The 13,397-nt window shown below is 37.0% G+C and overlaps 1 protein-coding gene across 1 annotated transcript in view; it reads right to left on the bottom strand.

The window, feature by feature from the left end:
* Nucleotides 1–881: 881 nt before the first annotated feature.
* The window catches only part of SULT1C3 (sulfotransferase family, cytosolic, 1C, member 3), a 16,220-nt gene continuing 3,704 nt past the window's right edge, over nucleotides 882–13,397 (bottom strand). The window contains exons 3-7 of the mRNA XM_012664291.1: nucleotides 6,276–6,373; nucleotides 3,624–3,750; nucleotides 2,565–2,659; nucleotides 1,228–1,408; nucleotides 882–994 (exon numbers count right to left, since the gene is read on the bottom strand). Coding sequence (XP_012519745.1) covers nucleotides 882–994; nucleotides 1,228–1,408; nucleotides 2,565–2,659; nucleotides 3,624–3,750; nucleotides 6,276–6,373 — 614 coding nt within the window. The remainder of the gene's footprint in view (nucleotides 995–1,227; nucleotides 1,409–2,564; nucleotides 2,660–3,623; nucleotides 3,751–6,275; nucleotides 6,374–13,397) is intronic.

Raw genomic sequence — 13,397 nt, 5'->3', positions numbered from 1 at the left:
AAAAGAAGAAACACAACATGATTATATGCGTAGCTGAACAACCTGACAATGCTGGCAATTTTGCTAGGATCCCTTTTATAAAGAAGTATAAAAAATTATTTTTCCCAGAGATAGATTCAAGTTTTTCTTAAAGTATAGAAGGTAATGGATATTTTATTTTATTTTTCCTTGAGCTAATTTAAGACTTTCTTTCTCTAAGAAGTCCATCTGAAAGAAAACAATCTTTCTCTGCATTCCAGCCTTGTTTTGGCTGCAGACGTGGGCTGAGTTTCTTGTTCATCCTGGGTTCCTCATCACTCACCCCACTGCCCAGCTGTGGCCTTTCTCTTTGTTCTTGGGACCTCCTGAGTCAGACCCAGCTCACCAGGTTCTATTCTTCATGTTATCTTCTGCACCTCATGATCTAATGTCCAACACAGTTGGACCATCCTCTGTCTTATTCTTGAATGTTAAGAATAAAAGCTAATTCCCCTTTCACATTCTCCCTGGTGCTTACTTCTCATCCTCTTTGTATTTCTTGTTCACTTTCTCTTGTATTCTACTCTTATTTATTTATTTCTTTTTATGAATTTTGCCTCTGGGAGGTCAGACTATTATAAACTCGTGGTGGAATTAAGCTACCTTTATTTTGCCTTAGGACAGGTGAGTACATTATCATGTGGTATATGTCTACATGAATTATCATGTATCTTAACTAAAAATTTTCTACCCAGAATTTGATTATATTTTGATGAAGTATTATCATAGTGGCACAGGATCCACAGATAGTGTGGAACAGCTCCAGATTGGAGGAAGCGTGTTTTTGGTTTAAGTGTTTATGATCAGAGGCTCGAATGGCTAAAATCGAGTACAAAAGTCCACGACAGACTCCCTCATTGCTCTCAGATCTCTGTGCGGAAGGTCAGGGCGCTTCCTGCCATCTTCTTCTGGTAGTCCTTGTCAAATTCTTCATTTTGGGCCACAGTAAAATAGTTCTTCCAGTCCCCAGGCATCCCTGAAATAAGATAAAATCTCAGTGATTGCTGTGGGAGTACAGGGAGAAGTAAGCACGTACTCTTAGGACCCCAACAAGAATGGTGAGAAATAGGAAGTTTGCCTCTCAAAAATTGTACAGTGGTGTTGCTGGCAAGAATTAATCACAGAGCATAAAACATTACTGAGAAATCTAAGCAGACCATGGGGCCCACAGAGTCACATTTGGCATCTTAAAATATAAATCTCATCTACCTTTTCTCATAAAGGGGGAGATGGAGTGATCCATGATGCTGGTGGGCAAAGTGGTATAGTTGGCCATTGGGTTTTGCTTCATTACATCAAATGAGGTGTGATAGATAATTTTATTCAGAACTTCCTCTGGTATGTCTTTCTCCAGGAACTTCAATATCTTCTCAATTTCCCGCTTTGGGTCCTGTATGTGGAACAGTCACACCAAACAAATCATTTTGGGTCTTCCATTAGGAAGATCTTCTATTGGGACAAACAGTGTTTGAGAGGAATGAGTTAAGGGATCAATTCAAATATATTCTACAAATATTTCTCAACTGACTACTAGTGCAAGGCATTGTACTGTCACAAATGCTGCAGCAACACAAAGATGAGGGCTGCCCCTGCCCTCAAGAGGCTTCCCCTGCAGGAAGAGAATGAAATATAACATGAACAACTCCTGCCTGAGGAAGCAAATGCTGCCTGCAGAGAGGGTGCCAGGAGATCTGGTGGGAAGGAGCAGTGATATCCCCTGGGTACATCAGGGAAGGCTGTGTGAAGGAGGAATAAGGGTGGTGGTGAAGCACAGTATGACTAGCTCTAGTAGTTGCCATCATACAAGAGATGGCAAAAAAGAGTCTATGAGTTTAACAGAAGGTCACTAAAGGATAAATAAAAGAAACCTCAAGTTGAACCAGAAATGTGAATCCTTGTTTCTTGGTTCTTTCTTATCAAAGAAATGCAGAAAGAGAAGAAGTCATAGATTTTGATTACATTTCTTAGCATTGGCATGGGAGGTAGTTTTGTAATTATAGGACAATAATCCACTGGGTTATGGGAGTGAATTTGTGATGCCACTCATACACCATGACATGAAATGCAAAAATCAGTCCACTGTCCTAATATATGGGACTAATCAGACCCATGTTTATATGGATTAGACTTTGGTTTGTGATGTAGATTTGAGTGTGGAAGAGGGAGAAAAATCTAAATTCCTTGAATACAAGTATGTACACTATTCAAATGTGATTGTGTAAATCTTTACAATAATCTCATGAGATAGACATGATTATCATTTTGTAGGTAAAGAAATATGGCTCACAAGTGTCAGGATCCAACAGGTCGATTTGACTATAAAGCATGTGCTATTTCCTGAGGAAGAGGGAGTGTTCTGGAAACTGAACCGAAGTAAAGAAAATTGAGAAGACCAAAAAAGTAGTTAGAGCTTCTGAGGGTGAAACTGAGATGGAAAGAATGTCATGAATGTTCTTCTGTGGGCAAGCCCATGCACCAGCGTTCTACCTGGGGTTTGTTGCATCTGAGGATATGGGAGAATCTCATGGAGACAACAGTACCCTCACCTCCTTCATGTCCTCATAGAATAGGTAGAGAATGTGGTGCTGGTCTTTGGCATCCCACCATCCCTTTACGTGGTCATACCAGGAACCCCACAGCACTGAGGGGAAGGAGAGAGATGGGATGTCAATGTCGACTTGAATCTTATAAAATGAACATGGATATCTTAAATAAAAGAGAACATTTAATAATTGCAACCAGAAGACAAAGACCCTGGGCAGAATTCTTATTTGCAGAAGACAGAGATTTTTAAAAGAAAATTTAGGGAGATGACAAAAAATACCCCGGATTTCTTAGTTTATATTTCCATCCTTGAACTTATTACTCCATGAGAGATTGTCTTGTGGCCAGGGATTCAACATTTTTATCTTTCTTGCATTATTGCTTAATGCATAGATCAATATTATATAATAAATATTGTTTCTTAACTGGCTGATTTTTAAAAGGAGACTTTTACTGTGAAAAATCTATAATTACCAGATATTTGGGTACCTTCATTCCCTGTGATGGTAAATGGGAGGAAGTGAGGTGCACTGGGTATCTTCTGATGGTCCTGCCATATCCACCTTCCATCCACTTCCCCCTGCTCAGTGCCTGGTGAACTGACCTGGATGGACTGTGTCAGTGGACTCCGTTGCCCTCAGGCTTATAGCTGGACTTTGCCAGCAAGACATATTGGAAGGCTTGTAGAGGCAGAAGGTGAAGGAGGACATTGTATTTATTTCCCTGATGCCCTTCCTGTTGACTCACTGTGGCTTACTGCTCCTCCCGCAAAATGCCTCAGCTCCTGTCATGGGGTCCTCTCCTGCCTCTGAAGAGCAAAGGCTCCCTGCTAGTACTCTCACCATAAAATTGCACTAGCCCTTGTTGGTTTCCTTAAACTCTGCGCATATCTTTGTAAATAGTGTCTTTGTTAAAGTCTCCCCAGATGACCCAGTTTGAGTGTACCATCTACTTCCTTACAATCCATTGATAAATACGACCATTCAATGAAATCATCTTCCTTTCTAATGTTGCAAATGAATGAATAAGGAAATACAAACCCACAGTTTTCTTCCACTTACCCTTTCCAGCTTTGAATGTCTCAACATAGTCCTCCCACGTACCAGGGTCAGGCAACATTTTATTCATTCTCGAGAAATGGTAGTAGGACACTAGGCAATCCTTGGCATTTCTAGCCACATAGATAATCTAGAATCAGCCAGCAAGGGGAGTGAGAGGCAGAGAGAAAGCAAGTCAGAAAAATATTATTCAATGATGAGGCCCATGTTCTTAGAAAGTCTGTTTGTAGAATCTTATACTATCCCATTTGAGTAATTGGACATCATGCATTTTCTATGATTAAGATGACCATCTCTTCCAGTTTGTCCAGGCACAGTTCCAATCTACAGCTGGGGTATTAACATGATTATTAAGAGCATTTAACCCCTTTTATCCCATAAAAGTGTCCTGGTTTGTATGATACATACTACATTCACCCTAAGTATGATATTTCTGGAGGTTAAGGTGGCTACCCATGGTGTCTTAGCCCATTCAGGCTATTATAACAAAATACCATAGACTGGGGGCTTATAAACAACAGAAATTTATTTCTCACAGTTCTAGAGGTTAGAGAGTCCCAGACAAAGGTGCTGACAGATTCTGTGTCTGGTGAGGGTCTGCTTCCTCATAAATAGCCATGTTTTAAAAAGGCACTAATCCCATTCATGAGGGCTCCACCCCCATGACCTAATCACCTCCCAAAGGCCCTACCTCCTAATACTATCACCTTGGGGTTAGGATTTCAACATATAAATTTTGGGAGGACACACTCAGACCATAGCATATGGTATTTTTCAGTGTGTAAAGAAGGCCCTCCCCCCTGACCTTCACTAAGCAAGGAATAGGATGGGAGGAGCTAAAGCAGTTAGCCATCCATTCTAATTTCTGCAAGATGAATCCTAGCCTTACAGATGAATGCTCATTCCCAATTTTCCATTGCTAATAACATTGAAGAAGCCCTGAGGGCAGTGCCGAGCCCCTCTTTGGAGCTGTTGGTGGTAATGTATTCCCAAAGAAAGGGCAGTGGTGTGGTCTGGTGAGGGAGAGCTGACCTCCTGGCTTCTTGTCCTGCTGTCCCCTGCCTCCCTCACCACCTTGATTCCCATCCCAGCTGCTGTCTGCTTTCTTTGCAGCGTTGGAGAGGAAGAGCACAGCAGTGGTTTGTTAAGTGACTGTGCCCTGTGTCTCACTTACTCAACAGAACTTCTGTGCGTTCAACACAGCCAATCACCCAGTCCAATTTCCTCTTAGTAAATTGCCCCAGGCTCTTGCATTCCCAACTGTGTTCCCTCATTGCTCTCTCAGATAAACACAGTCCTGGCATGGCTCTGTTTCTCTGCTCCCTTTCTTGCTGCTGGATTTGTATCCAATATTCATAAAAGCATTGAGGGAACCAAAAAGAATTATACAACTGCAAAGTCTTATTATGTAAATATATTTTGTGTAATATTAAATATTTCTTAATACTTATGTTGGTTATTGCCTTCGAGGCTTGAGGAACTGGAAACAGGGCAAGCCCTGAGCTAGACAGGGAACATATTCAAATATACTTTCAGTGTGGAGTCCAATGTCAAATAAAATTTCTGAGAGTCTATTCGTCCATCCGTATTGGTTTCCCTTTGTTGCTGTAGAATATGACCACAAATGTAATGACTTTAAATGACATAGACGCATTCTCTCACAGCTGTGGAGCCCAGGTTTCACAGGGCTGAAGTAAACGTGTCAGCCGGGCAGGCTCCTTCTGATGGCTCCAGCACAGAATTCATTTTCCTGTTTTAGCATATGAAGGCCACCTACATACTGTGGCTCTTGACCCTTTGTTTGAATAATTCCAACCTCTGGCTTCAATGGTCACATCTACTCCCTTCTTTGATCTGCTTGCTCCTCTCTTACAAAGACACTTGTGATGAAATTTAGGGCTCAGATGATCCAGGATAATCTTCCCATCTGAAAATCCTTGGCTTAGTCACATCTGCAAAGTCCATTTTGCAATGTATGGTAACAATCTCAGCTTCTGGTAATTAGGATGTAGATTATCTTTGGGTGACCGTTATTCAGCCTTCCACACCCTCATAACATGAAAAGCTTAATCTCTCTGTCATTTCCTACTCAAATAATCCACAAGTCTAAATGGATAAAGGGGAGTGCTGCCATTGAGATTTTTATGTTACTTAGAAGGCTGAGCCTTGCTCAGGACTGCACTGCAGTCTGAATCTCCAGCCCTCCTTCCTTGCCTCCCTTTCACAGGGGTCGGAAAGTGCATCATAGTCTCATGGTTCTCCATACTTGTTTGTCTTGCTCCATTTTTCCCCTCACAGATCTTTCCCCAGATAGATCTCTTTCATGTCTAACTCTGCTTTGATAAGTGCTTTTTAGAGGACCCAAACTAAGATTGAAGCCTTCCTTAGGAACTACCTGCTTTGTTTCATTGATCACCCTCTCTGAATGTGGCTTAGTTGGTATAAAATCAGAATGGTTTTATCTGAAAACTTACCAATGTGTACCCAGAAATAATATTTTGAAGAACAGAGTGTGTGAGAATGTGGTGTAATGCCACCATGTGCCCTATAGCTCCACTGGTCATTTATCTTCTAAAATCTTTGATTGTTTCTACTCAGATAGAGACATTTGGCCATAATGATCAAAACTGGGTTTGAAGAGTTGACTATTCTTACCTTTGAATTTTCTTTCCAGAAGGAAGGTGGTAGCATCTGAACAGGCAGATGAGTCTTCAGAGTTCTAGGAGAAGGCATGTTGTTAGCCAGATCCAGACCTGGGAAATAAGGCCACACCATTCAGCCAAACATTTCCCATCAGGTATGTGGATTCAATATTATTGCTGTGTCAATCGTCTGGAATCAGATTGACCAAACAATTGGCCTTTTGCCTAAAATAACGGTTTTCATGTCTCTGTTTTCCTCCTGATGACAACTTTACTGTTCATTCTGGAATAGGGAAGCACTAATGAGATATTGCATACTATGGAGGCAACATTATTCCCCTTTATTTGTTGGGTATCGGTGTGTGCTTGTGTTGGTATATAAATATTCTTTGAAAGGTTTGAGGTTGGTGAGAACTATGACCCCAACAAACCATTGAATATTTTGTCCTTTGGGTTTTTCTATTATTGCAATAAGGAGTAGAAGAAAGGCAGATGAAGAGGAGACATCTCTTTGAAGGGAAGGAGGTTACTGAACCAGTTCTATAGCCCCAGCAACTCTATCTAAAGAGCTTCAGCTTTTCTTTCAACTTTCACTGTCAAAGCCAAGAATCACAACAGCCACCAGTCATGTGCCAGCATGGGATATATTTTTAGGTGAAAAACTGAGCCTTATAGTGATCAAGTCATTTTTTCCAAGTTAATTAATGTGAGAACCAGGATTAGTAATCCTTCAGTATGTGGGTGTGGAGAGTCATAGAGAGGAGGCTTTGTGAAAAACTCTAGAGAGGCAAGGAATATCTAGATAAAGCAAGACAAAATCATTCCTGGAAGTAGAAAGCTCAATGCTAAATGCTAAAATGCTGAATATAGGCTGGATTTATTTGATCAAGCACTGCATCAAGCTCAGGGAAGGGTCTTGCAAGTAAGGCAGGAATGGCAGCCTTGGAGAACGTAGCTTCAGATAGGGAATCAGACGTATAGAAAAGGGGCAGTTCTCCCTGGGGACAAGGCAATGAAAACAAAGAAGAAATTTAGATTGGGAAAATTAGAGATCTTGCAGGAATGAAAGAAAAATAGAGCATGTTCAGTCTTCCTCCTTCCCAGCCCACCAGTAACTATAAATCAACACTTTAAACTAAATTAAATATTCTAAAAAATACCTAGGAATAGGAAAAAATAATCCTAAGTCAGAAATAAAAACTAAGAATAGAAATGGATTAAATGAATCAAGAAATGAATAAAGATTTAATTGAACTAAAGAAAGAAACACAGAAAAAATACAAAATAACATAGGAAATGCAGATTAAATTATAAAAGGCAAGGGAAAATAGATTTATATAAAAATTTAAGAAAGGCAATTTTTATTACTGTTTTAATTTTGCTACTCATTATTGGTCTGTTCAGGATTTCTATTTCTTCCTGATATAAGCTTGGGAGGTGTTTATTTCCAAAATTTATCTGTTTCCTCTAGGTTTTCTAGTTTGCATGTATAGAGGTTTCCATTGTAGTCATAGATGATGTTTTACATTTCTGTGGTATCAGTTGTAATGTCTTCTTTTTCATTTCTAATTGCATTTATTTGAGTCCTTTTTCTCTTATTTCTTGTTAATGTAGTTAGTGATCTATCAATTTCATTTGTCTTATCAAAGAACCAACTTTTTGTTCATTGATCCTTTGTACTTTTTGTTTTGTTTTGTTTCCATTTTGTTTAGTTTGGCTATGAGATTTGTTAATTTCTTTTATTCTGCCACCTTTGGGTTTAGTTTGTTCTTTTTCTAGTTCCTTGTGGTGTGACATTAAATTGTTTGTTTGTGATCTTTCTGTCTTCTTGATGTAAAGCTTTAAGGATAGGAAGTTCTCCATTAGCACTGCTTTCACTATATCTCATAGATTTTGGAAGTTGCTGTCATCGTTGTTGTACAGCTTGGAAAATCTTTTGATTTTTATCTTAATTGTGTCATTGACTCAAGGATTGTTTAGCAGCAGTGTGTTTAATTTCCATGACTTTGTGTAGATTTGAGAGTTCATCTTGTAATTGATTTCTAGTTTTATTATACTGTGTTCTGAGAAGATACATGGTATGTTTATGATTTTTCTGAATTTGCTGAGACTTGTTTTGTGGCTTAACATATAATCTATCTTGGAAAACATCCCATGTGCTGATGAGCAGAATGTATATTGTACAGTTTTTGGGTAGAATGTTCTGTAAATATCTGTTAGGTTCATTTGCTCTTCTGTTCTATTTAAGTCTGGTGTTTCTTTGTTGATGTTCTGCCTTGATGATTTGTCTAGTTCCGTAAGTGGAATGTTGAAGTCCTTGACAGTTATGCTACTGCTGTTTATTTCCCTGCTTAGATCTAGTAGAATTTGTTTTATGAATCTAGAAGCCCCATTGTTAGGTCCATATATATTTAGGATTATTGTATCTTCTTGCTGAATTGCTCCCTTTATCATGATATAATGACCATCTTTGTATTTTTTATCATTATTGATTTAGAGTCTATTTTATCTGATATGAAAATAGCTACTCCTGCTTGCTTTTGGTTTCCATTTGTATGAATATTTTTTCCATCTCTTTACCTTGAGTCTATAAGAATCCTTAAGAGTTAGATGAGTTTCCTGGAGATAGCATATATTTGGATTATGTTTTTTAATCCATTTAGCCAGTCTGTGTCTTTTAAGTGGAGCGTTAAGACCATTTACATTCAATGTTAGTATTGATAAGTGCGAGACTGCTCTGTCCATCCTGTTGAACAATACATAGTTGGTTTATTTTCTTCCTTGTATTACTATTTTATAAGAGCTATGAGCTTTAACTTTTCAGTGTTTTTACACTAGTTGGTATCAATTGTTTTGTTCCATGCATAGAGGACTTTTAAGCATTTTCTGTAGGGCAGGTCTAGTGGTGACAAATTCCCTTGGTGTTGTTTGCTCACCTGGGAAGACTTTATTTCTCCTCAATTTGTGAAACTTACTTTTGCAGGATACAGAATTCTTGGCTGGTAGTTGTTCTGTATAAGAAGACTAAAAATGGGACCCCAGTCCCTTCTGGATTGTAAGGTCTCTGTTGAGAAGTCTGATGTTACTCTGATGGATTTTTCTTTCTAAGTAACGTGTTGCTTTTGTCTTGAAGATTGTAGGATTTTCTTGTTCACTTGGCTTTTGGCCAGACTGATGACTATATGCCTGATGGTGTCCTGTTTGCTATGAATCTTCCAGGTGTTCAATGACCATCTTGAATCTGGATATCTAAATCTCCAGTGATATCAGGGGGGGTTTTCTCAATTATTCCCTCAAATATGTTTTCCATGCTTTTTCTTCTCCTTCTTCAGGGATACCTATGATTCTTATGTGAGCTCATTATGTGCATAGTCCCATATTTCTCAAAGTGATTGCTCAATCTTCTTTATTCTTTTTCGTATATTTTTTACTGACCAGGTTAATTCAAAAGCCTTGTCATCAAGTACTGAAATTCTTTCATTTTCTTGGCCTAGAATGTTGAAAAAACTTTCTCTTATATTTTGAAATCCCCCAAAATAACTCTTTCATTTCTTTAAGTTCTGTTATATCTTTTCTTATGTTATCTATACCTTAAGTTAATTTTTCATTCATATTTACAGCCAAATTTTACCAGATGTACAAAGAAGAAATGGCTCCTATTCTACTGACCCTGGTCCATAACATCAAGAAGGAGGGGATCCTCCCTAACTCATTCTACAAAGCCAGTATCACCTTGAAAGCAAAGCCAGGAAAGGACATAACAAAAAAAGAAAATTATAGACCAATGCACCTTATGAAAATAGATGCAAAAATCCCCCCCAAAAAGTAGCAAAATGATTTCAAAAGCACATCAAAAAGATAATTCACCATGATTAAGTGGGTTTGATTCCAGGGATGCAAGGATGGTTCAATACACACAAATCGATAAATATGATTCACTACATAAACAGAAGTTAAACAAAGACCATATTATCATCTTAATAGATGCAAAAGTAGCATTCAATAAAATCTAGCACCTACATGGTAATAACCCTCAACAAACTAGGCATAGAAGGAACATACCTCAACATAATAAAGGCCATATATGACAAACCCATGGCTAACATCAAACTAAATGGGAAAAAGCTGAAAGCTTTTCCTTTAAGAACTGGAACAAGACAAGGATACCCACTTTCACCACTTCTATTCAACATAGTACTAGAAGTCCCAGCCAGAGCAATCAGGAAGGCGAAAGAAATAAAAGGCATCCACACTGGAAAAGAGCAAGTCAAATTGTTCTTCTTTGCTGATTATATGATTTTATATCTAGAGAATCCTAAAGACTCCACCAATAAACTTAAAACTGAGAAATAAATTTAGTAATGTTGTAGAATACAAAATCAATATGCAAAAAAATCAGTAGCATTTCTATAAACTAATAGTGAACTAGCTGAGAAATCAAGAAGGCAATCCCATTTATAAAAGCTACAAACGAAAATATAATACTTAGGAATAAACTTAGCCAAGGAGATAAAAGATCTCTGCAAGGAAAAATCCAATACAATGATGAAAGAAATTGAAGAGAACATAAACAAATGGAAAGACATCTCATGCTCATGGATTGGAAGAAATAATATTAAAATGATGATACTTCCCAAAGCTATCTACAGATTGAGAGCAATCCCTATCAAAATACTAATGTATTTTTTCACAGAATTATAAAAAACAATCCTAAAATGTGTATGAAACCAAAAAGGAGCCCGAATAGCAAAAGCAATTCTGAGTGGAAAAAACAAAACTGGAGACATTACACTACCTATCTTCAAAATATATTATAAGGCTATAGTAATCAAATAGCATAGTATTTGTATAAAACAGACACATAGACCAATAGAAGAGAATAGGGAATACAGAAATAAGTCCATGTATTTATAGTCAGCTGATTTTCAACAAAGGCACCAAGAATGTACATTACAGAAAGGATACCCTCTTCAATAAATGGTGCTGGGAAAATTGGATATTCGTATGTAGAAGAATGAAACCATATCCCTATCTTTCACCATATGCAAAAATAAAGTCAAGATGGATTAGAGACATAAACCCAAGACCTGAAACTATAAAACTCCTGAATAAAACACAGGGAAAACACTTTAGAACATTATCCTAGGAGAAGATTTTATGGCTAAGACCTCTAACACACAGAAAACAAAAACAAAAATAACAAATGGGACTATATTAACCTAAAAACCTTCATAGTGAAGGAGACAATCAACAGAGTGATGAGACAACTTGTTGAATGGGAGAAAATATTTGCAAACTATTCATTTGACAAGGGCATAATATCAAGAATGTATAAGGAACTCAAACAATTAAATAGTAAAAAAATAAGTAATTCTGTTAAAAAGTGGGCAAAAATATATGAATAGATATTTTTCAGAAGAAGACATACAAATGGTCAACAGGTATATGAAAAAATATTCAACATCACTAATCATCAGAGAAATGCAAATTAAACCCACAATGAGATACCATTTTATCCCAGTTAGAATGGCTATTATTAAAAAGATAAAAAATAACATATGCTGGTGTGAATGCAGAGAAGAGGGAATTCTTAAACACTGTTGGTAGGAATGTAAATTAATTCAGCCACTACAGAAAACAGTATGGAGATTTCTCAAAGAACTAATAATAGGACTACCATATGTTCCAGCAATCCCACTACCGAGTATTTATCCAAAGGAAAAAAAAATCAGTATATCAAAGGGATACCTGCGCTTCCAGGTTTGTCACAGCACTATTCACAATAGCCAAGATATGGAATTAACCTAAGTGTCCATCAATGGACAAATAAAGAAAATGTGGCATATATACACAATGGAATACTATTCAGCCATAAAAAAGAATGAAATCATGTCATTTGCAGCAACATGGATGGAACTGGAGGCCGTTATGTTAAGTGAAATAAACTAGGCACAAAAAGAAAAATATTCCATGTTCTAACTCATATAGGGAGCTAAAAAGTTGATCTCATAAATGTAAAGAATAGAATGATAAATACCAGAGGCTTGGAAGGGTGTGCGGGTGGGAATGAAGAGAGGTGGGTTAATGGGTAAAACTTATGGTTAGATAGAAGATATTAAGTTCTAATGTTCAATGTAGAGTAGGGTGACTATAGTTAACAACAATGTATTGTATATTGCAAAGCAGCTAGAAGAGAGGACTTGAAATGTTCCCAACACATAGAAATGATAAATACTCAAGGTGATATATACCTCAAATACCCTAACTTCATTATTATACATTCTATGCATGTAACAAATACTCGTACATACTCCATAAATATGATGTATTACTAAAAAAAAGTTTTTAAAAAACCCACAGTAGATGCAAAGAGAAATAGAAACACATTAACAATAGGATACTTTTACTTTTAGTGCAAAATAGGTCAAGTGGACAAAAAAAGAGAAGGATATATAAAATTTAAACAAATAACTAATATATTAGATCTTTTGGGTAATAGAGAATATACCTACTACTCAAGTGCACCTAGAAAATTTACAAAAAATGATCATATATTAAGGCACAAATAAAACATTAGTAGCTTTCATAAAGTTGGAATTTTACAAACAATATTCTCTTATCACAATGCAATAAAACTAGAAATAAAACACAAAGCCAAAAATTTAAAAAGCACTTCCATCTGGAAATTAAAAACATCTACTAAACAGTTCTGGTATAAAATTGCAAGAATTCTAAAAGATGTGGTTAAAACGAAATGTAATGAAAACACTATATATTAAAAACAAATACATTTAACACAGTGATCATACAAAAGTTTATAGCCCTAAGCAAATAATGAATAAAAATAAATGAATTAAATTCCCAACTCAAAAAGCATTGACTAAATCCAACACTGCTTTATGATTAAAAACTCTGAGAAAACAATGAATAGAAGGTAACTTCTTCAGTCTATAAAGGCATCTAAAAAATTGTACAGCTAGCATCATACTTAATCGTGAAAGATTACATGCTTTTACACTGAGATCAGGAACAAGCAAGGATGTTTTCTATTCAGCATTGCACTGGAGGTCCTAGACAGTGCAATAAGGCAAGAAAAAGAATAGACATCAAGACAAGGCAAAAAATTAGTAAAATT

Source organism: Propithecus coquereli, unplaced genomic scaffold (assembly GCF_000956105.1).
Source record: "Propithecus coquereli isolate 6110/MARCELLA unplaced genomic scaffold, Pcoq_1.0 Scaffold88, whole genome shotgun sequence".
NCBI classification, from domain to species: Eukaryota; Metazoa; Chordata; class Mammalia; order Primates; family Indriidae; genus Propithecus; species Propithecus coquereli.
Note: the sequence above shows the minus strand (reverse complement) of the source record. Positions and strands in the feature narration are given on the sequence as shown.